General features: G+C 37.9%; 1 protein-coding gene across 1 annotated transcript in view; it reads right to left on the minus strand.

Annotated features, from left to right (window-relative positions):
- The window catches only part of IPCEF1 (interaction protein for cytohesin exchange factors 1), a 182038-nt gene that overhangs the window by 56019 nt on the left and 98744 nt on the right, over positions 1–27275 (minus strand). Inside the window, exons 6-7 of the mRNA XM_045865784.3 lie at positions 18700–18739; positions 17888–18057 (exon numbers count right to left, since the gene is read on the minus strand). Of these exons, the coding sequence (XP_045721740.1) occupies positions 17888–18057; positions 18700–18739 (210 nt within the window). The remainder of the gene's footprint in view (positions 1–17887; positions 18058–18699; positions 18740–27275) is intronic.

The following is a 27275-nucleotide window of genomic DNA, read 5'->3' on the forward strand; positions in this document are numbered from 1 at the left end:
ATCATTAATACTTGGGACAATGTAGGCAGTCAATACATGTGAAATAAAGAAAGGAGTTTTATGAATGAATGAATGACAGGAACATTGTCTTTTTCCTCTGACAATAAAGAAAGTGCTAAAATGAGATGCAGAGGTCACTTTGGAAAACTGTTTGGCAATTTTTAAAACACATAAACATATTATTACCATACAACCCTGCAATTCCACTCCCAAGTATCTATACGAGAAAAATGAAAGCTTATGCCCATGCAAAGAAGTGCATGCAAATATTTGCAGCAGTATTATTTGTAATAACCCAAAACTGGGAACAATTTAAATATCCATCAATGGGTAAATAAATAGTGTGGTCTACTCATACAATGGAATATTGTCTAGTGAACTATCGACACATGCTAAAAGATAGATGAACCTTGAAAACATGATGCTGAGTGAAAGCCAGAAATAAGAAACCACATATTACTGTACGATTCCTTTATGTGAAATGTAAAGAAAAGGCAAGTCTCTAGAGACAGAAAGTAAAATAGTGGGGTTGACTAGAGTCAGGTTTGGAAGTGAAGATTAACTGTAAATAAGCATGAAGGATTTTATTGATGTCATGAAAATTATTTAAACCTGATTCATTATGATGGCTTCATCACTCAGTAAATTTACCCAAACTATTGAACTGTAGATTTTAATAGAGTGAATCTTACCATACGTCAAATATATTTCAATAAAATTGTTTTTAAAAATATAAGATGCAGGAGTGCCTGGGTGGCTCAGTCATTAAGCGTCTGCCTCTGGCTCAGGTCATGAACCCAGGGTCCTGGGATCGAGCCCTGCATAGGGCTCCCTGCTCCGCGGGAAGCCTGCTTCTCCCTCTCCCACTCCCCCTGCTTGTGTTCCCTCTCTCGCTGTCTCTCTCTGTCAAATAAATAAAATCTTTTAAATAAATAAATAAATAAAAATATAAGATGCAAGGAAAGTTTGGGGACTAGAAATCCATAATGAACTCCCTCCTCTTTGGCTATCAGTAAGACTTGAAAGAAGGTAAAATATGAGGACTCAGATGCTCCTATTGGTGACTCAATGTGATTTGTTCAAACTTTAGACAAAATTGTTTTAATATTTCCCATATTCTATGGCTTAAGCTAAATTATGGCTTCAGTTTTGGACTATAGGAATTTTAGAGACAAAGATATTTTATATAGAATTTGCCACACTTTGGGCATATTTTTGAAAATTAATTAAAATGGGACACCAAATTTTAATATTTAAATGCAAACATCAGTATCCATTGCCATCGATAATGTTTGGCTCTTTCATACTACAAATACCTTTCAAAATAGACAAAATTACTTCATAAGTATCTACATATATCAGAAAGGTAGAAGGACAGACCTAGAAAAATAAGAGTGATATATATATTCCAGAGTAAGTAGGTTAAAGAAGACCAAACCAGAAACAAAGGAAGTGTGATATAGGAAACTATTATACATTTCATGGTTAAAAATAAAAAGTATAATTATCTCTCTATTCTCAATGGAATCATAGTTCTCTGATTCTAAGAAACCTGAATTTTTTACACTTCAATAATTCTGAAATCAGGAGGCACCTTAGATTCTATAAGTATTTTTAGTGCTTCACTTCCCCCCAAAACCTGATATTAAATAAACTGTAGGTCTTTAAATGAATAGAATCTTAAATTGGAGGGAAAAAAAATAGTTTAGAAAACAAAATGTATGTTTCTTTGTAAGATGTTTTTGTCTTTACATGTGAATATGGATTTAACGTTCTTGCAATGACTTGTAATAAACGTAAGTGAAGTTATCCAGTGAATATCAGAATCAAGAGAAGCTGCAAAACTCCATTTTCTCCAAATAAACCCATGGGTTGCTCAGTTCTGCCCTCAAACCCCTAGCATGCTGGAAATAGGCAAAATCTAACCTCTAAGCAGAGCCATCCTTTCTCATGTCATCTTGAACAGTTGTTACTAAGTCCTCACAGTACACACAGACTTGTGACCACTAATAAAATCTGAATTACAGTCTCTAAAATACAAACCAATATGGAAGAAAAGAAAAGAGAACCTACAATCAATTGTGAAAGCTCCAGTTCTAAAGAGAAACAGACATTTTCATACATGGCTGGTGGTGGTGCAGAATGGAACCCAATGGAAGAAAACTGGGCAGTAACTGGCAAAACTCTATTTACCCTCTGACCCAGAAATTCAACATTTAGGATCTGTCCTAAATATAAATATGTGTAGTAACATGTGCATGGCAACATTATTTGCAAGAACAAAAGAATCAAATGTGTATCATCAGGAGACTGTTGATTACACTGCAGCATCCACATGCAATGAATAACATAATATACATATAGAGTAACCTCCCAGACAGAGTAAGAGAAAAAGATACAGGATGGTAGATATAGTATGCAAATTTTATGTACAAAAAGAGATAGTATATGCCTCCGCAAACATACTTGCCTATATTTGTAGAAGGAAACCATGCAGGAAATGCAAACATAAAAGGAGGGAAAAGAGAGGGTAGAAATAGAAATGAGAGCAAGACTTATCTGGTCGTCATTTGTTACAGTTTTGACTTTGGAATTAGGTAGATGATTTTTATTTTTTAAAAAAACTAAAAAAATGAAGCAATTCCCAAAATTAAAAACAAACAGAAACAAATGAACCTAACTGAATCTAAACATGGTGATGTCACCCCACACAAATTATAACAACTACTCCAAGAGACCTTAGAGCCCAGAATTTTGACTATACATAGTGGGTGGAACATAGGCTAGGGACTTTTAGTAGCAACACTGCTATTTTTTAAGATAGTTTTAAGTAGTTTCTTCTGACATTCCCCCCACACACATAAAAGAATTGCATGGAACCCCAAGGCTCCCTCATTCTCTGCTTGCGCTAGAGGCCACCACGCTGCTCTGTTCTGATAAGCAGCTCATCTTCCTCTTCCTTTCAGAAAAGGAAACGCATGCACATTCTGCAAGTATTACCTGGACCTGCAGGCAGACAGCTGAGCTTATTAGCACTGGGCTGTGACAAGCACTGCAAGGGAAGCAAGAAAAAATGTTTGCCTTTGTATTGTCTTCCTCTCTTCTAGATATGGCAAGTAGGCCTGGCAGTGACGAAGCCTGAAATCCTGTTAAGGAACATGATAAACTTGAGAAACATCTAATAATAGCTAACACTTACTGAGTGCTAACTATAGGCCATCGAGGTACTACCTTCTTAGCCAGTGGAGGGAAATTAATCACATCTGAGTGTCAGAATTCATGAAACTGATCGGTTTTTAATCTCGTCACCAAACTAGGTAGGCATCATAAAATGGGAAAGTTATAGGGTTATTGTTAAAGAAACAGAACTCAGACCAGAACCGGTTAACTAATCCGGAATCGGTTAACTAATTCTAAATATGAGATGGAACGGTCTCAATCAGGAGCTAAAATAGAAGAGAATCTACAGTCGATGGATGCACAGAAGAAGAATCCCAGATTTGGAATCAGAATATTTCAATGCAAGCCCCTGCCACAGATCTCAAGCAGAGCATGTAACCTCTCGGGCCAGGGTCCACACAATGAAAAGGCAGATAAAACCAGATCGAGGCTAACTAGAGTTAACACGGAGGCAGGTCATGCTGTAAAACTGTTCAAGTTATTTTAAAAATTAAGATTTTATTGACATTAATTCCCAGGCATCAATGATAAGAATGGGGAAAAGGAATAGAAAAGACAAAGAATGATCCGGAAAGAGAAAGATGAAGTAAAATAAGTTTTTATTCTGTCCATTGTCAGCTGAGCCCTCTGAGTAACTGTCTCTATGTCTTAGTTCTCCCTTGTCTTCTTTGCATCAGATTAATCGCTGTAAAAAATATTTTAGGGACATCTGGGTGGCTCAGTCAGTTAAGCATCCGACTCTTGATTTCAGCTCAGGTCATGATCTCAGGGTCCTGGGATTGAGGCCTGCTACAGGCTCCATAGCACAGATCTGCTTGGGATTCTCTCTCTCCCTCTGCTCCTGGCCCCACTCATGCTATAAATAAATAAATAAATAAATAAATAAATAAATAAATAAATAAATAAATAAATAAAATCTTTTAAAAAATATTTTAAATTCTTTGGATAACCATAATGCTAGCAAGCTCACTATATCCTTCATATATATATATATATTTTAAGATTTTATTTATTTATTTTGACAGAGAGAGAGAGACAGCGAGAGAGGGAACACAAGCAGGGGGGAATGGAAGAGGGTGAAGCAGGCTTCCCGCCGAGCAGAGAGCCCGATGCGGGGCTCAATCCCAGGACCCTGGGACCATGACCTGAGCCGAAGGCAGATGCCTAATGACTGAGCCACCCAGGCGCCCCTATCCTTCATATATTACCTAGGTTATGCTTTTGTTAAAATCTCATTGCATTTGAGTTTATGTAACATTACCTTATGAATATAATGAGATTTTAATGCAAAGAGACTCTTCTTACAAATGCCTAGAAATAGATATTCCACATAGAAAATATTAGGTAGATGTGTTTAAGAAACACTGAGACTCAATTTCCTACAAAACCTACACATTCCCAGCCTGAATTATAAAAAATGGACTGAAACTTTGCAGGTGATCATCGTGATGGTTCGGAGGATGCTCTAAGGAGGAGAGAAAACCATCTGAAGGAAGCAAACCACAGACCACTTGTAGCAGATGCTGCGGGTGAGCCAGCCACGTGCCCCCCTCCTCACCGCCAGGCCAGGCTGGCCAGACTCCCCACCGACAGCACCTGCACCTCTCTGTGGGAGGCCTTCTCTGGCTGCCAGATTCCACCTCTCAGGATGAGCCCTCCAGCCATGACTGATGGGACTCGGTGTTTAAATAGCCCCATCTCCTGGCCCCTTGGGGAGAAAACTCGGAGGTGCGTGTTTTCTAAAGGCTTTCAGAGTTCCCCAGCAGAACTGGGCTTCCGTTCCCCAGTCCTAATTTACCCCCAAAGGAGAGTTTTACCAGCTAACTTTCCACCCTGTCCCACTTCCCTATTCCCTTTCCAAGTATTTCTGGTATCACTTCCCAAATACACTACTTGTACCCAAATCCTCATCCCAGGGTCTGCTTCTGGGAAATCTATAACAGGATGCCATTTCTCTCACAGAAATGTTTCTACTCATGGTTCCATCTGCTTGGCATCATAATCCCTCTTCATTATTTCCTCCTAAGTACCACCCAAGGCTATGACTACCTCACTATCATATTAGGTCACATTTCAGTGGTGAACAAGAAGTGACCGGCATCCTATTCTATGATTTGTAAATCAGGTCGCCTAGTTAGCATTCTTACCATATTCTTCCATTCTCTTTTTACGGAATGACATTTTAAATGAAATTAAGTTACTAGTGAACTTTCTGGTAGTCTGACATATGAAAATAGTTATTGCCTTCTGAAATATCATTTTAAAAACAATTAAGACAGAAACCTCACCATATAAAAGAGTCTTGTGTTACTGTTCTCTGTAATATAAAATCCTGAGCACACAAGGCCCTTCATGATCTGGCTCTGTCCACATCCTCTCTCACCTTTCAGAAGCTTTAAAACCCTAGAAATAATTTTCACCTACATAGGATTGGTGTCTTCAGCAGGAAAGAAATAGAGAGAGAGAGAGGAAGGGAGGAAGGAAAGAAGAAAGAAAGAGAAAGGAAGGAAGGAAGGAAGGAAGGAAGGAAGGAAGGAAGGAAGGAAGAAAGGAAGGAAAGAAGGAAAGAAGAGAAAGCACCACATAGGAAGAAAAGTTTTTAAATGAATATGAAAAAATTTGATGAAATCTCACTATTACAGAATAATTGCATATCCTGCTATCTAATAAACGTTATCTACCATCCATGGTTAGAGCAAGAGTGAGGGAAGAGTAAATAAAGGAATACCATTCAGGAAAATTAAAAATCTGGTGCATTCTCTTTCAAAATTAGAAATTTAGGAAAAATAAAAAAATAAGGTTGGTTCTTTTAAAATCACAGTCAGTATAATACATAATCTTGTCTTCATACAATGTATATTAAATCTTCCAATACTTCACGAACTTTCAAATATCTTCAAACTGTTTTCATGAGTCTCATAAGGGCCATTAAGCTATGACTCAACCCCAACAAAAATGGGAAAAGATATTTCTCCAAAGAGGAAGTACAAATGGCCAAAAAGCACATGAAAACATGGTCAAGGTTAACAATCATTAGGGAAATGCAAATCAAATCTACAGTGAGATAATACTTAACATCATTAGAATGGCTACTATCAAAAAAATTTTTTAAAAAACAGAGGGCACCTGAGTGACTCAGTCAGTTAAGCATCCAACTCTTGATTTCAGTTCAGGTCATAATCTCAGGATTGTGAGATCAGACTCCGCGCTCAGTGCAGAGTCTGCTTGAGATTCTCTCCCTCTCCCTTTGCCCTTCCCCCTCACATGCTCTCTCTCAAATAAATAAGTAAATCTTTAAAAAATAAATAAAATTAAAATTTTTAAAAATTTAAATAACAGAAAATAACAATTGTTGAGGATGTGGAGAAATTGGAACCCTTGTACACTATTGGAGGGGTATGCAAAAACAGTGCAGCCTCTATGTCAAACAGTATGTCAGCTCCTCAAAAAATTAAAAATAGAACTATCATATGACCCAGCAATCCCACTCCTGGGAACATAACAAAAAAAAAATTGAAAGCAAGATTTCAAAGAGATATTTGTACACTAATGTCCATGACAGCCGAAAAGTGGACACAACCCAAAGTGTCTATCAAAAGACATGAATGGATAAACAAAACGTGGTATGCACATACAATGGAATTCCAGCCTTAAAAAGAAAGGAAAATCTGAGCCATGCCACAAAGGCATGAACCTTGCAGACATTACGCTGAGTGAAACAAACCAGTCACAGGAAAGCAAACCCTGTGTGATTCCACTCATAGAAGGTACTGGAGTAGTCAAATTCACAGAGAAGGTAGAATGGTGGTTGTCAGAAATGGAGGAAAGGAGAGAAGGGGAGTTACTCTTTACTGAGTACAGAGTTTTAGTTTTGTAAAATGAAGAGAGTTCTGGAGACGGTTGTATAATAATGTGAATATACTTCTTGCCACTGAATTATATCCTCAAAAATGATTAATGGGAAATTTCCTGTTATGTGTATTTCACTACAAGTCTTCAAAAACAAAAAAAAAAATAAATTTAAAACATTTTTTAAAGATAATACTGCAAAACTCATTTGTCAGTAAACGAAAATGAATTTACCACAATAATTTTCAAAAGACAAAGTATGAAAATCCTGGTTAACGTGTTGTTAATGAGCACCATCTCTTTCACAAGTGAGAGCCATCTATTCATATATCTGTGAAACAGAAAAGGAAGAAGGCGCAGAGAGAGCAGGTGGTTTGCTTAAAGTGTTAACTAGCTGCAGCATCAGGGTAGAACCTGTCCTCCTGATTCCACATCCAGGGACATCTTCGACAATAGCATGTTATTTCCGTGTGTCTTTTTTGAAGACATTGTTTCAAACACGTTCTCCTAAATTCTGACTCCTTTAAAAAATATTCAATGTTTTAGGGGCGCCTGGGTGGCTCAGTTGTTAAGCGTCTGCCTTCGGCTCAGGTCATGATCCCGGGGTCCTGGGATCGAGCCCCGCATCAGGCTCCCTGCTCAGCGGAGGTCTGCTTCTCCCTCTCCCTCTGCCCCTCCCCCTGCTCCTGCGTGCATGCTCTCTCTCTCTCTCTCAAATAAATAAATAAAATCTTTAAAAAATATATTCATTTTTTGTTTTAATTTCCATTGCATAGTTTCCTTTTGAAATGTTCCTGAAATGCGCTCTAAGGGGGGCCAAACACAGCAGCACAATGACTGATGAGTTCACCAGTGAGCTTTTCTGTAGAAGCAGCTGGGTTCTTGGCCCTTCAAAGAGCTTGCTCCAGAAGGATGATCAATCTGCAAATAATGACTTCTCAGGAAAATCCTCAGCTGTAACCAAAAGTTCAGCTCATCCCATGGGCCTCGTGTCATTCTATTGCTTGGGAAATGTGCACACAAGCCTCACCACACAATCATGTATTACCTGAATTCTTCCTCCAGGTTAGGAGCTACCAAGCTGAAGAATCCTCCAGGGCTTTCTAGTTCACTCCTCTGTTTTATAGCTTAAATCAACTTTTGCACAGGGTTAGTAGGGGCATTTTTTAGAATCTCCAGCACAGGATAGGCCATTCTTGCCAAAAGAAACCATTTCTGGTGTCTAAAAACCTTTAGCCCAATTCTTTTACAACCCCAAATCACAGTATTATGCAAGCACATCTCACGTAAGCATATATAAAATTGTCTTTCTTTGTGTATTCCTTTGATTTTGTTGTTGTTTTCAGGTGCATTTGATCTTCTCAAAGTTGCTCTGAATTACATAAAGATCGTTCTTGTTCTAAGTGTACTTGTAAGAAAATGGATCCATAGAGAGTTACATCACTGACCCTGGGGTACCCCACTTTGTAAGAAACTGCAAGACTAAAATCCAGGTGATGTTTCTCCCTTATACCATGCTGGTGAAATCCAACTTCCTGCTGCTTGCTTAAAAGAATTTATAAGTTATATACACAGACACATAATACATGTATGTATACACACATATCAGTATATTTATACAGATATTAATATTTATACACATACCAATGGCTATATAAACATACATATATTTATACATATAAGTTAAAAATATGTATCACTTTATTTTTAAGTTAGTATATGTGTGCTTATGTATTCTATCACTTGTTGGTTATTTTAAGAAGTTTTAGAATAAAAGGCATTTCTGATTTTAAATTCTATGGATTGATAAACAAACTATGTTATAACTATATGTATTACAGCTACTAGAAATGATGTGGATGTATATGTGTTGACATGAAAATATACTGAGAATATATTGCTTAGGGAGAAAATCAAGTTACAATATTACACATAATATCATTTTATTTTTGGAAAACATAGAAAAAATTGGAAACATATACACCAAAATGCTTACAGTGAACACCTCAAGGTGGTAAGATTGTGATTCATTTAAATAAATAAATGATCTGGGCTCCTGGGTGGCTCAGTCGTTAAGTGTCTGCCTTTGGCTCAGGTCATGATCCCAGGGTCCTGGGATTGAGCCCCGCATTGGGCTCCCTGCTCAGCGGGGACTCTGCTTCTCCCTCTCCCACTGCCCCTGCTTGTGTTCCTGCTCTCACTATCTCTCTGTCAAATAAATAAATAAAATCTTTAAAAAAAAAAAAGAATAAATTAAAATAAATAAATAAATAAATAAGTAAATGGTCTTCATTCATTTCTTTCTGTTTGCCTCCTTAGCTGTCTTCTTTTTTTTATTTTGCTTAATTTTATTTTCTAATTTTTCTAAATGAACACATATTATTTTATAAAATTTTTAAGCATTTTCAAAATTAATTTAAATTTCCAACAAGCAAGAAGATGGATTGTACCAAAAACAGATAAAGTAAAACAGAGAGAAGTCGTGGAGACACCCGCAAAAGCATGTGAGGAAGGACAGTGCTGCATCCCCTGCATGGGCACATCAGTCAGTGCTGTGAGCTTAAAGGATGGTCCTCTCTTACAACCCAACCTACATCATTAACTCTGGTATCCTCTTCCAAATCGGCAGTGCCCAAGCATATCACTGCCTCCTGAGAACAAGACAAAAGAAACAAAGGATTTCATAGTCTTGGTGTTTCACAATTGATTATGTAAAGTTTGGAAAGATTTTAAAGGCGAATCATATTGGCAACACAAGCCATTGTTCCCACATCATATGAATTGAGCAACAATAAGTTATTAAAAACAGCCTGCCCCAAGTAGAGACTGGGCCGATCATAAAGCTTTAGTGGGAGACCATTATTCTAGAAATCCATTCTGGGACCTACCAAGGAAAATAAATGTTAGGACACAGCGACAGACAGCATCAGAGACAATAAGTAAATTAAACCAAAGTCCCCTTTAAAGATCTTTCCCACATACCTGAAATTTTAAGAAGGGAAGTAACAGAATTCAAAAAGTCCTCAATTATTCTTATGTTCAGATTTTCCAGTGGTACCCTAGACAATCCTTTTCACCCATGAGTCGTCACCTTGAGGTAAACTGCTCACTTACAGCTGCTAAAACATCCTATTTTGCCCTGTGTAGACTGTCAGTATTACACCTTCCAATTTCCCCTTTCCAGTACAAACTCTAGGAACATAGGTTGGCAGAGAGTTCATCAATTTTACACAATTAGTCTGAATTGCCTTCTCTGAAGAAACATTTTTAAATATTGGAATTTTGTTCAGGATACACTCAGAAGTTGGTTGTTGATTAACACAATAAATGAAGTTCAAATAAATTAGGCACCCATTATTAATAAAGCAGCTCATTTGGGCATAATTCTGGGAACACATAAGGTGTTCAATAATGCTTTGATTAATTGATTTACATAACTAATTGATGATTAAGCAATATAATAAGTAATTCATTCAAACAATACTGGTGCCCACTCTGTACCTACTAGCTCTAAGCTCTAGTGACACAGTTTAGACCAGACATGTAAAGAATATACCCTCAGCTGTTTCCACTGTAGTGGGTAAAAGATGAAAAAAAGAATATAAGCACCTCTGATTGAAGTATTCATAAATTCCTCAGAAATTTTTTCCAATCTACGGTAAACCCATGCAGACATTTTTCCAAAATCTATGCTAATAGGTGACTGCTAATGAAAGGTGCAGAAGACTTAAGTGTCTTTTTCCAAGGAAAAATGAACTCATTCTTTATTTTTCTTATCTGAAAGAAAGACACTTTATATTCACTGAAACTTTCAGAGGAGTTGCCTCACAAAAAGAGAAATTCTGGCTTTCAAATATCATTTTCTGCAAAAGTAAATTCTGCCTAATCTAAAAACCGATTAGATCGTTGCTGTAGAGATTCTCATAAAACTGATTCCAAGAAAAAAAATCCCTTCCTCTGAAATTCACATGAAACGCAAATGCAGCTAAAGACCAAAACATGATACAGACCCAATTGCTTGAACTCAGACAGTGAGGGAGGAAACAGGTCACAGCTGGGCAGGCAGACAGGATTCTCAAAAACGTTAAAGTCTGCATAATATGTATTAAACCAGATATTAACCTCAAACCTCATCAGTTCAAATGAAATAAAGAGTTGGTCGATTCACCGTTTTTATGTGAGGCCCAGGGGCCCTGAGCCTCCCTTGAATTGTTGATGCAATAGAACAAATGATATCAATGAACAGTTACTTAACTAGGCAACAATGCAGGTTTCTAGTAATTTTATACAAAGATAGAATGTACAAAACTAAAAGAAACTGTAAAAGACCAAAACAGTAAAAGACAATGAGTCTAAAGGAAATTCACATTTTTAACCATATTCTTCCTCCCTCAGTTTTCATATTATTTTCTCAATCTCCCAGGCTCCAAAACTTGGAATCATTCTTATTTTAGCCTCAAATGTTTTGTGTCTTATACCCAAGCACTCGATAGACATTTCTTACTGTTAAACGTGTCCCACATCCTCACTGTGTCTACTACAGGCCAGGAGTTCCTGTCTCAGTGTCTGCATTTTGTCATATCTACTAACTGACCTTCTGGAAGCTCCTTTATTCTCCATACATCCCACTTATCACTGCTAGGTTAATATTTTCACTTGCTAATTTCATTAGATCATTTTCAGACTCAAGAACCTACAGTGGCTCCCCACTACCCACTGGACCAAATCCGCATTCCTGAACAGTGCCTTTGATGCCCCCATGTACCAGCCCTGGCTCACCTCTCAGTAGGGACACCAAGCAGCCCAGGGAAAAGAGCCTGGCCTTGGTATTGGCAGATCTTGTTTTTTAATCCCAGCTCTGCCATTTGCTCTTTACTCAACTTTGAGCAAGTTACTTCAATTCCCTAAGCTTCAGTAAACTCCCTTGAAAAATGGGAATAATAATATCTCTCTTGCTAGGTTATGGGAATTCAATATCATGCCCAACACAGTGGGTTGGCACAGCTCATTTATATTTTCATTCCTTTGTTCACATAAGTCCCCTGATTGGAATGCCCAACCCCCCACCCTACTTCCCTGGGGGGAAAAAAAAAATCTGTCTTCCAAGGCAGGTCTTAAGAGAACCTTCTCCCGGAAAATTTTCTATATTCACTGCAATGCATAGAAATAATGTTTTCTGATTGGTGAAAACTGTGTTTACCTCAGAAAGGAAATCTTTGACCAAGGAAATCATACAGCTTTGGAAAATGATTTTTTTTTCTTTAAAAAAAAAAAAAAGGAAAAACATACCTTCTAGATAGGAAAAAAGAGAGAGAGTGAAAAACTTCCAGAGATTAAAAAAAAAAAAATCACTGTGGCAGAACTCCCTCACATTTGGCCCAAACTATTTCCCTTTACCCTAGAATTTACAGAATTCATCTGTACTGCTCAATCTCAGAGCCATTTTTTTCATCAATCTTTCTTTGATTATGTCATTTACACAGCTCTTTCTCCTCTACCAGTCTAGAAGCTCTTAACAGAGAGAAGAAATGTAGTCTCTTATTTTTTATTCCTATAACAGCATCTACAACTGTTAGTCCAAATTATTTTTAAGATCTCAATAATACTGGTAGAAGGATAAGTAAGCAGGTGGATAGGTGGATGAGTAGGTGGATGGATGATAAACTTTTCATGTTGGGTTCACTTAAAAAGAAAATTTTTTAGGGAGCCTGGGTGGCTCAGTCATTAAGCACCTGCCTTCAGCTCAGGTCATGATCCCAGGGTCCTGGGATCAAGCCCTGTGTCACACTGGGCTCCCTGCTCGGCGGGAAACCTGCTTCTCCCTCTCCCACTCCCCCTGCTGTGTTCCCTCTCTTGCTGTGTCTCTCTCTGTCAAATAAATAAAATCTTCAAAAAAAAGAAAAAATTTTAAATCAATTCTCTGTAACTAATATTAAACTGTGCTTTGTTAATTAAAGCCTAAATTGTTTAGGCAATGCCTCCAAGTTGTATACCAGCATAATGTATACATCCCTTGATGTATTTTAATAGTCCACACATGCTACTGGATAAAGTAAGAAAATACACTGCTGAGATGAGTAAATGTTCTCTGAATAGAAACATTTCAGAACTTCACTAATTTTAAATGAGTTATATAATATACATTTACTTTATAATCTAGGGTATAAATAAAATCCAAAATATATTTCCCAGGGGACGAAGCAAGATTTTAATTAAGAATTCTTATAAAAGAAAAATAAGTTATAGCAAAACTGGGAAAATCTAAAACCTTAAAAATGTAAGATAGTTTTAATAACTAAGTAACAACATCTTAAGGACTTATCTTGTCACTAATTTACAGTGGCATGCCTGAAGGAAAACAGTCACTCAGAACTTTGCTCCTCCTTCACCAGAGAGAAGTTGGTCCCAAACTTCTCCAGCTGTGCCTGAAATCCAGGTGAAGCACTGGAGCGCAGGGGATTTCCCTGGGAAACCTGCCATTTCCCTTTCTACATTTCTGCCCCCAGTATGGTGATCTTGATCAACAGACCCTTGTTTACAGCTAGGAGACATGGTTAGAAATACTCTTTAAGAAAAATAGCCCCTACTAAAATGTCACCAAATGGGAGCAAATGTGCAGGACCTACTTAGGATCATGGAGGCCTTCTAGCAAATCTCAAATTGTGCTTTTCCTCTATCTATTTATAAGAATACAAGTGGAAATCTCTTCACTGGAAAATTACTTTCCATCAAAAGCAGTCTTTAACCATCCCATTTCTCCAAATTCCCAGGGGTAATGTAAATGCTGATGACTCCTAAACCTTATATAGTATATGAAATCAACAAATATTAATTGAGTGCCTAGTAAGCGTCAGACACCGCACTAACAGTATACTTGTGGTCCTGTCCTACAGAGATTATCAGTTATGCAAAACAGAAAGCCTAACAAACACATGCAAAAGAGAAAGAGGAGTATAAAACTGAGAAAAAGATAAGCTGCCTATGGGAACAGGCAGAAGCGCTCTGAATTAGGTCAGAGGATAAAGTAAGACCATGTAGAAGAAAAGCTACTTAAGCTAAAATTTGACTTCTGAGGAGGTCAGTGGGATTGTGTGGGAGAAAGACTTGGGCATGGAGACAAACAATTTTCTGAGCAGAGCAACAGCATGTGCGAAAAGGCTTAAAGAGAGTGTCAGTATATGTGATGCTAACAAGGAATTAAAAAAAAAAAATTCTGTGGTTGAAGGTTGAGTGGCGAAAGGGAGGGGGGCACAATAAGAGAGATGCAGGTCAGGAGACTCTCACAAGCAAGGAAAGAAATTTATACTTTATCCAAGGGGAAAGGGAAAACAGTTGTGCGGATTGCAAATGCAGGATTGTGACCAGCTTGGATTTTTATGGGTGTAAAACTTGAATATGGTTTTGTAAGACCTGGCATGCACTCTTGCATGCTGTAACACAGTCTAAGCACGTAATACGGGGTGTGAAAATGGCAGCTGAGTGTCTGGACTTGACCTTTCTCAAGGAAATCCGGGTAGGACTGTCTGAAGCATAAAGTGTCATGAAGGAAGAAGGTACACCATGCCTCCATCACTGGGTAGCAGTACAACAGAGACGTGTCCAGAATGGTGAGGGTGACACCTCTCCTCAGGTAGTGTCAGAGAGCAATAGAGACAAGCAAAGGGATCCCATGAGATTGTCCTACATTCATGTAAGAATTGCCCTAGCTTCCATCTCTAGAGCTGTTCCTTCAGAACCCTACTGGAAACAGTCATTTATCCCGGTGTCTGCATGGGGTCAGGCCGGCATATGGCAACAAGCCTGGCTGCGGAGTCAAAGGGGCTTAAGGTGATCTGTTTTACCCACTTTACTACTTGTGTCACCTGGGGCTACGCACACCATCTCCCTGAGTCTCAGCCTTCCCAACTTTCAAAACATGGTGACAATTACTACCTCGGAGGGTGTTTCTGAGAAGAAAGAGCATGTGTGAAAGGCACCTAGCATATCCCTTAGCATAACAGTAGGCATTCAATAAGAGGTGGTTCTTGCTGGGCGGCTATTGGCTCCATTACCTCCCAGCATCAGGCCATGGAAGAAAAAATAAGGACTAGGGAAGGGAGAATAACAAGAAGTTTGCTCATTAAGCGTAGGTGCCTTGGGAGCTACTCTGAATTCCTTGGGTGGCAGAAAGTAAATAAATGTTCCTAGCTTGAGGATATGTGTTTGGCTCTTATTTCACAGTTGACATTCACACAGATACCAGGAATATGACTGCTAATTAAGTGTTCATTGAGTAGCCTTTTTTTCCCCCTGTAACAAACATATAATTAAGATGTCAGGGTATGCATGTACACTCACTCTTGTGGGGGTGTGTGTATGTGTGTGCGTAAAGAGAGAATTCCTCTATAACAGAGTCATAGACTGAGGAGTTAGAAGGTCCTTCTGTTAGATACCACTAGTTTATTAGGGTAATTCCAAGGCCAGATAACAGTAAACTCATTCTCCCTTCAATGTTGTTAATCTAACTCTATTTAAATACATGATTTGCTACCTGAATACTGCTTTATAGATTTGAATGAGGGCCAAGTGAGGACTGGATGCTTGAGTGTGTCTGATGCTCTCTCCTTTTCCTCTTTCAAATCTCGTCTCAGCCGACACTTCTGCTCCCTATGGAAGCAGTTGATTCCTAAGACCCAAAATAGGTAACTGTCCTGTAAGTTGCTGCTATGAGAGAAGTTCTAGCCAAATGAGCCAATGAAGACACATCAGCCAAATCTGTAACTATGTGTGATTCAGAGGGGGCTTCCTTTAAATTCTATGAAGACAGCACTCAGAACATATTTGTTGAATAACTTGTTTGAGAAAATTAATGCCATACTTATATCTGAGTTTGTTACTTACCACGATGTGCCATGCCCCGTCAACACCCAATCCTTCCAACAGCCTCTGGAAATTCCCAGAGGGTGTTAGAAGGTGTATCAATAAGTCCTCTCATTTTATAAAAGATTCAGATTATCACTTGCTACAACTACCCAAAAGCAAGAGCCTAAAATATTATGAAACAAGAGGAAGAAATTTATATTGACCTTAATTCCTCTTAAGAAAAAAGCTGTGTTCATTTAGGAACAATTCCTGAGGATAGAAAGTGAGACCCCAGTCCCACGTTGTCTTAAATTGGGTGAAACTATTCCACCTTAAACAAGAGATGATGACTGTATCCAGAAGGGGAGATGAAAAGAGAGAAGGGACATAGTGGGATACTGCATACTCTGCAAGGTGATTCTTTCTTGCAACCCTCCCACATCTTCAATAAAGTTGTTAAAGCTCACTGAAGCCTCAAAAAAATATATTTTTATGGAACTCAGTGAAAGATTTTGTACCACGTTTTGCATGGGGTGAAACCAAAGCAATAAGCTTGAGAACAGGGGACTGGGGAGGAGTTGTAAGGAGAGAAGCGTGAGGGTGGGAGGGAGAACGCTTATTCCAGAGCACTGGAGTTGGATTTGGGTCCAGTCTTACCAAACCTTTATAGGACAGGTGGCTTGGGGCACATGGGTAACATAAATTTCTTACTAATTGCCAATGAATGTAAATTTATCTACTAAAAATCTTACCAACAAACTACACCCAGCACTTACATTTATGAAGTTACATGCTCTAAAGCTCTGCTGCTTGAATGACGGGCATCCACAAGCCATTTCAGAAGAATGGTGTCATGTGGAAAAAAAAAAATCTTGCTTATGGGCAATCCCTAAGTAATTTCCCCTTAATTGATTAAAGGACATCCATTGCTGATCTTCACTAGACCCCAAAAGAAACTCCAGCTCTCCTGAGATCAGCAATTGGCTACTGGGGGTTAGTAGAAAGAATTACTATATGAAAAATCTCTATTCATTCACTATTCAACTACATCGTTGTCCTCAAAATGTTTCCAGCAAGGAAAGATCAGCAAACCTTCTAACAATAACTTTATTTCCAGCCCTTCCCAACAGAAAACTAGCCTGTGAAGCAGACCACAGAAGTGTACTGATGATTAAAGATAAATTAGGCAGGGCGCCTGGGTGGCTCAGTTGGTTAAGCGACTGCTTTCGGCTCAGGTCATGATCCTGGAGTCCCTGGATCGAGTCCCGCATCGGGCTCCCTGCTCGGCAGGGAGCCTGCTTCTCCCTCTGACCCTCCCCCCTCTCATGTGCTCTCATTCTCTCTGTCTCAAATAAATAAAATCTTTAAAAAAAAAAAAAAAAATTGTTTAAAAAAAAAAAAGATAAATTAGGCAACTTTCTTTTCAAGTGTTGTCTGATCATCCCTCTTTAATGCCATCACTTAGCGTGCCAAGGTGCAAGAGCCAACAGTCGGCAACACAGTGCAGGTTAGTGAGTCCAAAACCAACCCACCCGATAAAGAAGGGCAGAGGAGAACACAGTAAAGAAGGAGAAAGGAAAATACGTTCTGTGGACTGAATCAATTTACACCCCCGACAGGTCTTAAAGCTGATGCCCTTTTTTTGTAGAAATCTTAATAACACAAAGTTTCCAGATAAAGTGCTGTCCATGTAAATCCTGAAATGAGTACAATTTGTCATGGAGTAGTAACATTAATAGACACGGAAACCCTCCTTCAGCGAGGATATAAATTGGGACACCCTTCTCCAACCAAAGATGAGTCAAGCAGGATGATTTTTCTCTTGTATAAAATAACAGTAGAATAACCTACATATCTCTTGGATCAGGAATGGTTTCTAGAACTTATTTGTTTATTAGCTCTATTCCAAGTCCCAGAAATAAAAATGAACTTTCCCTTAGGGCCCACCTGCTCCTCAGTGCTCTTTAATCCACCCTTGTCCAAGCGGCTGAAAAGGAGAGGAAGACAGTAGACTCACCATTTGATTGTTGTACCAGTATAGCGACGTTCCCTTCAGCACTACCCAGAACTTTTTCCATTTGTTGCTCAGGAAAGTTCCTTTTTCTTTTTTCTTATACAGCCACCCTTGGCAGTCAGCATGTCCCAGGTCTTTACAGGATATCCTCCTCCGACTCATCGTGAAAAACCCTGCAACAATTATATGAAGAGGTAGGTAACATATTACCCTGGTGTATGTGACAGAGTGAAAGGTAACTGTTAATTGTTTACCTCTTGGGAGTTGGATTTTTTTACCAAGATTTATGCACAGTAAATGCAAAAAAAAAAAAAAAAAAAAAAAAGGCTTGTTTCTTTATTTTATTTTTAAGCATTCATTTGGTGCTTAGGAGGTACAAGATAGGACCAAAGAAACAATGAGACTAGAATGCAAGTGTTAGTCTAAGAATATTATTCAGCAAGAATAAGTTGAAATAAATGAAAATCGTGAGGCTGACAGGCAGATCATTGCACTAACACAGCTCCTTCCAAAATAATAGCAGTCCTTATGCAACAGATGGAGAAGGGTTAATGCCCACCGAAACACAGCCACTTCCCCACTCAGTGCCGGCTTTTCTGAGCTTTATTGACATACCCCGAGGGATTAATCCAAATGAACAGCATGCCGTCATTTCTTAAAATCGATCCAAAAACAACCAAAAATTTAATCTGCCATCCACCTTCTGATATTAGCATTAAGACGGACAAAAATCTGATCCCAAAGAAGGCATCGGACAGAAAACCCTCACTCATGCACACAAAAAGGGGATAAAGAAACAAAAGAGATCTAATTACCTTGAGTTTTCCTTCTCTGCTTCTGACGCAAGGGAACCTGCTGATAATGCAGGAAGGAAAGAAAAGAGGAAATTTCTGATTGTGTTGTAACATTTGTAAAGAGAGAAGGAGGGAGGGGGTGGCAGTGTTTATGAGCAGGATGGAAGCTAAAAAAAAACTCTCCAAGCAGAGCTAAAGGGGAGCTACTCGCTGAGGCACAAAATGTGCTAATTAGAATCGGCATACATTGAGCTGAACCTGAAGAAAGATACAAAGATGCGTAACTTGGCATGTATCACTAATGTTTCCTGTTTCCACCACAGACAGCTTTCGTGCTATCACTTCAGTTAGGACAGGATGATGTGCACTCAAGTTCTTAAAAATAATGATATATTTCCCCTTTGATTCTGTGTGTGTGTGTGTGTGTATGAGAGAGAGAGAGAGAGAAGGAAAAAACCAGATCCTGCTGCTTCTCCTGCAATTTCTAAATAACACCAATTATTTCAATGAACCGGGAAGATAATTGTGATCTCACAATATTACAGGTTCACATCAGATTATTAAATCCATGGCCCTGCCCCACATAGGGTGATACCTAAACCACATGAATTAAATATCCCAGAAAAACAAATTCCACAACCTCTTTTGGTGACATCGAAGTAAATATCAACCCTCCTTATCAGGAAATTCTTATCTACAGCCATATTTAAATTACTCATTCTGTCTTTAAGCATCTCTGAATATTTCTCACGTGTTTTACAGAAGATAAATTAATTTCAATTTCTATTTTATACTAGCTCTTCAAATATTCAAATCAGACATAAGATAACATATCTGAAGTACACATCTTTCACAATACATTTTAAACAATTTGTGTCAGATCACACTATCAGCAAAAATAGATAACAAAAAAAAAATGCTTTCAAATGACCCTGTGTGTGTGTGTGTGCATAGAGAGAGACATTTTAGATTAAAGGAGTTTCACTTTTTCTCCACAATATCTAAGCTGAATTTACTCAGATTTAAAAGACTTAATCTTATATGTTAACAAGTAGAGAATTTGAAAACACTGTGATAATTGCAGAGCAGGTCTCATAAGTTGGCATGCAATCATACAACAACATTTTTAAATGTTATTGTAGAGGTACTTGGCTACTAGTCTACATATCTAACTATTGATCTAACACAGCTATTGTATATGGTCCTATATGTGTGAAGAGGGAATACGACACAGGGGTAATAGGATGGGATTTGTAAATCCAGAGGCCTGAAATAAACTCCTTGCTGTCATAATTAGTAGCTGTTATTATGCAGGGAAAAGTTGATTTACCACTCAGAACCCACTTCCTCATTTGTAAAAGCAAGATATTTCTAATAATTCCAATCCTATGGGTCTCATAGATATTCAACAAGATTGTATGTGAAAATGCTCCAAAAACTGAAAAACATTATATGACTATATGTCATATGATATTATATTATTACAGATATAAGCAAATACTTCACACTAATAAACAAAAGTTTCAGCATTTTTAGGATAAGTAGGACTTGTATTTCCTTCAGCAATTATGATGATGTCAATGGGCTTAAATTATATTTTCTGGGAAATCTCATACTGACTTTTTTTTTTTACATATGTTAGAAAGAAATTTTATCCCTGAAGGAATCAATCATCCTTGTGAGACACGGACAGAACAAAAGCAGTAACTGCCCTAAATTTTAGGTAAGAATAGAGTTATTACAGTCATGACGTGTGACTAAAATTTAGGCATATGATTACGCCAGGGTCCTAGTCTCAGCTCCACTTCCCCAAGTCTCTCCCACCCTGACCTGCATCTTGGTTTGAAATTCCCACCATTTCTTCAAATGGTCTCCTGGGGTCTTTTTACTATGCAATTACCTGACATCAGGGAAATCGGTTAGTACCTACTCAAAAATTTTAGCCCAAATACATATATCATTTGGACAGTTAAAACTTAGGTAAGATCCAGGACTAAAGGCAAAGAAGAGAGTAAATAAATTTAGACGTGGGAACAGAGGCATTCCCAAAGGATTCTGGCCCCAGATGAACAAGGTGAATCACACTAGTTCATACAAAAAGAGCAACTCTAAGAACAAAAGAAAGGAAAGTCTCAAGAGGACAACTGTAGAACCTGTGAGGGGAGGCAGCGCTGAGACCATCTTTCCTCACTGCGAACCAGTGAATCTCTTCCATTCACCCCCTTCTGAGCTCCAGTGGGACTGGGAGCTCTCCAGCTTCTCCATCCAACCTTAGGGCTGGCTCCAGAGAAAGCCCAAATGAAACTGTCGGTTTTGTCTCAATTTTGCCAAGACCAGCCCTCGGTGTTTGCTAGTTTGCCTCGCTGGGTGATAGTGGGAGCTCCAAGCAGAAGGACAATACCTCAAACAGGGTGAGCACCCAACACCGAGAAAGGATTTTATTCAGACTTTTTTTAAGGAGGGCGAAAGAGTTTATAGTCATTGAGTACACCCTCCTCTGACAATACTTCTCCTAAGACAAATTATTACAAAATCTATATTAACTGTTCAAACGGTTTCCCGCAACCAGAAACAGAGTGCATATTATAGAAATAACAAATTATGGGGAGTTTCAGTTTCACTTGATGTATATGAATTTGAAACCTACATTGGTTTACATGAGAGAATGAAAACAATCTTGAGAACTTCAGTGAGTTTAAGATACATTTTACTCCTCACAACAGGAAGTGGAACCCACAAACTAGTCAGTTTCAAAAAGATCTTACATGTGGTTTTTTTCACTAGGTAAGGAAAAAAAAAAGCCAAGCAACCAGTTGAGCAATTTATAAGATAGTTTTTCAATAGAGAAATTACAACTCATTATCATAACAAGTATCCAGAGCCTAGTAAGATCTTCCCATTGGGATGTTGTGGGTAAAAGGGAAGAATTACTCTAAATTCTGAATTTACACTAACTTGATTCTAAAATATGGGGGAAATTTTTCTTTTAAGTATATATTTCCTTTTTACTGGAAAACAGCACTTTTATTTTACAAAATGGTTACAAAAATTCATTTGGTTACTAATCATTTAAAAACACAGATAAACAAGCAAAGGAACCAGTACAAAATATACAAAGGGACCTCCTTTGATGTTGAATGATGATAACACCCAAGTTACAGGGTAATTAGTACAGTGACTTCTAATCTATATAGTAATTGGTAAATCTTGCAGGCACAGTTTACCCCCATGATATATTAAAACTCACAGTAAGATGGTTTGTCATTGCATGAAACTTCATAATGATTCTGGTCTTTAGCAAAATTATACAGTGATATGATAATAAATGGGCCCTGATTTGTAGCATTTACCAGTTTCCATGGCGTGAAGCCTCACATCATTGTCAATTTCAAACTACCAATACTTTAACCAAGCCACAAAATTCCTAAATATTTTACAGTCAATTCCAGCTGACAGAGCTGTTAAGAACGTTTCTCCACCAACAACTTTCCCCCACAAAGATCTTTTCTCCTTCCTGGAAAATTAAACTCAACTTTATAAAGGGAATTTTAAAGCTTTCAATTATTAAAATTTTACCTGAGAAAATACATGAAAATCTCGCTTATTTTTTTTCAGAAGACTAAGCACCCTAAATATTACTTAATAATTCATATGAAAAGAAAATCTCCAGTAGTGAAAAATGGAAACAGATAATAGACATTCTAATAATAATAGACAGTAGTAGAAAACAATGACAGCTAGAAGATATATATAACATTTGCCATGTGCCAGGCACTGCCCTGAATCTTTTCCCAAATACCAGGATTGAATCCTCACAATTATTGTGGCTTAGGTGCTATTCTTATCCCCATCTTAAAGAAGAAGCAAATTGAAGCAAATGCATTCAGGATTTTGCCCAAAGTCACAAAAGTAAATGGTAACATGCAGATGTTTATTTCAAGAATAAAACTTGCAAAGTGGTAGCCTCTTACAATATTTGCGTGTTTGTTGTTGATGTTATAAAAAGGAGTAGGACAGGGAAGCAAGGACTAGAGTATGAGGGGAAGGAATGAAAGAGGGATGCCTAGGAAGAAGGCAGAGAAGGTGAGGGGGGAAGAGAGAGGGGAGAGAAGGAGCCAGGGAGAGGAGCCAGAGAAAGGACAAAGGGCCTGAGGGGGAGGAGGAGAAAAAGTGAGAATGTAGAAAGTGAGGGAGAATGGAATGCCAGGGAAAATCCTGGAGTTTCTAGCTTAAACAATTGAATAAATGACAGCAATATAGACAGCATAGTTTTAAATATACACATTCAGTAGTACATCCAAGGCATCCAAGTGGAAATGCTCTGTACATATTACACTTAAGGGTCTGGGATTTGGAGAAATTCTGGAATAAGGATATAAAATCGGGAATCATCCATGCATAGAGAGTAGAAACCTTGAGCTGGGATAAGATCACCCATGTGTGTAGAATAACAAAGAACTGAAGTCAGAGTCTGAAGGAGGCCCAATTTGTTACACAGAAGCAACAGAGCAGACAATCAAGGAGACTGAGCAGAATAGCCAATGAAAAGATAAAGAAAATCAGGAGAGGGGTTGTTGTGGAAGTGAGGAAGAGAGTCAAAAGAAAGGTGGGTTTAAACCGTCAAGTCCTGCCGATATAGAAAAGAAAGATCCACTCTCAGCCCAACAAAACACCTGCCCGTGTGCACAACACAAGTCACAGACAGTTGTGAATTGCAACACGGTGGTGGGAGAGCACAACTGTGGGAAGCTGAATGTGTGTGGGTATGTGAGTGGATAAATACTGTCACTCTCATTCATTGCTGTGCTCTATCAGAACTAGAGCTGCATGCAAAAAAATCTCAGAAACACTACATTGAAAATTAAATGTCTATATTAATGCTACTGTTTACAGTATTGTTAAATATTGCTTATAAATACTAAAATTGCATGGGAATGATAACCATCACAATGTAACCTGGGGTGAATAAGAGGGTAATAGTAAAAAGAAGGCATCAGTAGGAAAATGCAAGTGTATTTATGTTTTATTACTTTAAAAATAATATTAAGGGGTGCCTGGGTGTCTCAGTGGGTTAAGTGTCTGACTCTTGATTTCAGCTCAGGTCATGATCTCAGGGTCATGAGTTCAAGCCCACAATGGGCTCCATGCTCAGTGGGGAGGCTGCTTGAGATTCTCTCTCTCCCTCTCACTCTGACCTTGCCCCTGCTTGCTCTCTCGCTCTCTCTCAAATAAACAAATAAATCTTAAAAAAATAAAAAAATAGTTCATAGCAGCAATGTTCACAAAAGCCAAACTATGGAAGGAGCCAAGATGTCCTTCAACAGATGAATGGGTAAAGAAGATGTGGTTCATATATATAATAAAATATTACTCAGCCATCAGAAAGGATGAATACCTACCATTTACATCGACATGGACAGAACTGGAGGGGATTATGCTGAGTGAAATAAGTCAAGCAGAGAAAGACAACTGTCATATGGTTTCACTCATATGTGGAATATAAGGAATAGCGCAGAGCACCATAGGGGAAGAGAGAGGGAAAACTAAATGGGAAGAAATCAGAGAGGGAGATAAACCATGAGAGACTCTGGACTCCAGGAAACAAACTGAGGGTTACAGGAGGGGGGTGGGGAGATGGGGTAACTGGGTGATGGGTATTAAGGAGGGCATGTGTTGTAATGAGCAATGGGTGTTATACGCAACTAATGAATCATTGAACATTACATCAAAAACTAATGCTGTACCATATGTTGGCTAACATTAATAATAATAATAAATAATAAATAAATAAATCATCAAAAAGTAAGAAAAGAAGGAAGAAATATGTACTCAATGAGTTAGAATATGAATACAGTTGAGGTTTCTTTAACTTTTTGGATATTCCCAAATTGTTTTCAAGGGGCCTACTTACAATCTCCTCCAATATATGAAATGTTCAGTTCTCTGCAACCTCAAGTGTATTTTGGTGACTTATTTCAGGATTTCAGAAATCTTCCTACTTATTTTTTTAACTATTCCATTAATTTCTGCTCTTGAATTATTATCCCTATTTCTTCAAATTTCTTTATATTTACTCTGTTTTTCTGATTCCTGTAGATAATATTTACCTCATTTATTACTCTTTGTTTTTAATAACACACTTAGAGCTATAAATTTACATCTAAATTCTACCTATACTTCCTTGTTTTTTAATTCTAAGTCATTTTTTTTCCATCCAGTGAGATATTCCAGAATGCACTTGTAGGTTTCCTAACATATGAGAACTTTTTACTAATTTTTTTCTTTTTGAGTTTGAACTTCATTGCCTTTTGTTCAGAAAACATGATCTTTATGACATCAATTTCTTGAAATGTGTTAGCATTTATTTGTGACTTACTACATAGTCAAATTTTGTAAGCATTCTATGTAAACCTCAAAGTTGCTAATTTTGTCTCCCAAATATTTCCTATTTTTGTTGCCAGAGCTATAACTTTGTTAGTATTTCCGTTCTTCTATTTTCAATCTTTCTGTGTGGCATTTTTGTGTGTATGTTTTTTTGTTTGTTCATTTTTGTTGTTTCTTTTCTTTTTTTACTTTTGCTGTTTCCTTTATAAGCAGCCTATAACTAGATTTTTATTTTTTAAAATATGATTATATGTGCCTCTTGATAGGTGTTTAATCTACTAACATTTACTGTAATTTCATTTTGCATTTTTAGTTTACATTTATTTTATTTTTTCCCTTTCTTCCATTTCTTTACATGCTATTCCTCTGCTGCTCAATTTAGTATTTCTAAATTCATCGTGAATAGAACATGTACTTCAGCACATTTTTAACTCCTGCTTCAGTGTTCTTTCTCGGTATGGTAGTCAAGATTTTTACTTTTCTGTTAAAATGTTATTATTATCATCATTACTCATCAATGGACAATTAAATTTAGTGACATGTTATCAATTTCTGTGATCACCTGTGTTTCCTTTAGCAAATGTCTGTCTGTTGGATTCACTTTTCTTTTTACTAAGGTACCTCCTTTAATAGTCCTTTTAATGGGGGTTTGTAGGTAGCAAATTCTTAATCTTTATGTAAATAGTAATGTCTTTATTTTGCCCGCAAAATTGAATGATAGTTTAGCTGAGTATAAAATTATTTTCACCTGGCACTTTGAAGATTCTGATCATCTGTCTTCTATCATTTATTATGTTGATGAAATTGCTGCTATAAGTCTGTCAGTCTTTGTATGTGACCTATCTTTTTACTCTTTTAAGACATACTTATCATCCTTGATATTCTGTAGTCCCACCCCCCCTTCTCTCCACTGTGCCCATGGCTCCCTCTTTATCAGTTTGGAGGTTGCCTCTACAGGGTGCAGAATCAGCCCTAAATCATGTCCTGAGGTGAACATAAAGAATCGCATTTCCAGTCACTGATCTAGCTGATGACTAGGTTCTGCTCCTGATTTTGAAGCTGTGTCCCTGTCTCCTCCCTCCCTAAACTTTAGGGAGCTAATTGCATAACCCCAGGCAGTGGTTTGACAAATGTTTTCATCTTTAGCCCCTTTCACAAGTGGGGGAGCCCCCATTTACTTGTCATCAGGAAGTAAATATGACTTGCCTCATATTTAGTGGAGCATTTTTTTTACCCCTTTAACCTGGGCCAGGAGGCAAACTACTTCCTGCTTCCAGACAAGGTACCCATTAGGCCCATAGCTTCAGTCTTGCTTGCTGCTTTTCATTTCTGATCCATAGAGATGATTACTGTATTGTTGAACCTACCTGTGCTTTTTTGGTTTTCCATGTTTCTCTTTGTCTAGCATTGCTCTGTTTCCAGCAGAGTGGAATATCAAAGTGTGAACTCACAGGACCATTATTGAATGGAAGCCAGTCATTCATTAATTAGAGTCTATCTTGAAATCACAGTTCAAATGATAAGCAATTCCCTTTCCATAGTAGCCTTAATATACCAACAAGACATCCATTCATTTCCTTTTCTGGCACCTTAAACTTTATTCTACTATGCAGAAATGTCAAGTACTTTGACAACTCCATACTTTTGAATACCTTATTCCCTACCCCATTTTTCATCTGGTTAAGGCTTACTCATCCTTTCTGACCCCAGTCAAATGCCACCTCCACCATGAAGCCTTCTCTGACTTTAGAAGAAGTTAGCTCCTATAAGAACCTTATATTCATGCAGTGATATTTATTTGTAGTCACTATAATACTTGATTCATATTATCTCCCCAAAATCTTCATGTTAAGTACTGTTCTATCTTCCTTTCCACAAATGAGAAACTTCATCTTGGTATAGTTAAGTAACATCTCCTTAGATCACGCTTAACAAGTAGCAGAGCCAAGACTGGGACCCAGGCCAGTCAACTCCATTGTTTAATTCTATGTTACTTTGCTTATTCTGTCTCCTATATTCCACAACACTTTGCTGATGCTCTGAAGTGGATTATAATTAATTTGTTTACATATCTGTGTGGTACATATATGGTGGTAACCCTACCCACCCAATGGTCCAACGCAGAACCTGTGAGTATTCTCAGACAGGCCCTTTCCCTTAGTTCAAACGTTTACTCAGTCACTACCCCTGTTCATGTTGCTTTTTAAAGTTTT

Source organism: Mirounga angustirostris, unplaced genomic scaffold, assembly GCF_029215605.1.
Source record: "Mirounga angustirostris isolate CCGP_5_RB_7025 unplaced genomic scaffold, mMirAng1.0.hap1 SCAF_8, whole genome shotgun sequence".
In the NCBI taxonomy this organism is placed as follows: domain Eukaryota; kingdom Metazoa; phylum Chordata; class Mammalia; order Carnivora; family Phocidae; genus Mirounga; species Mirounga angustirostris.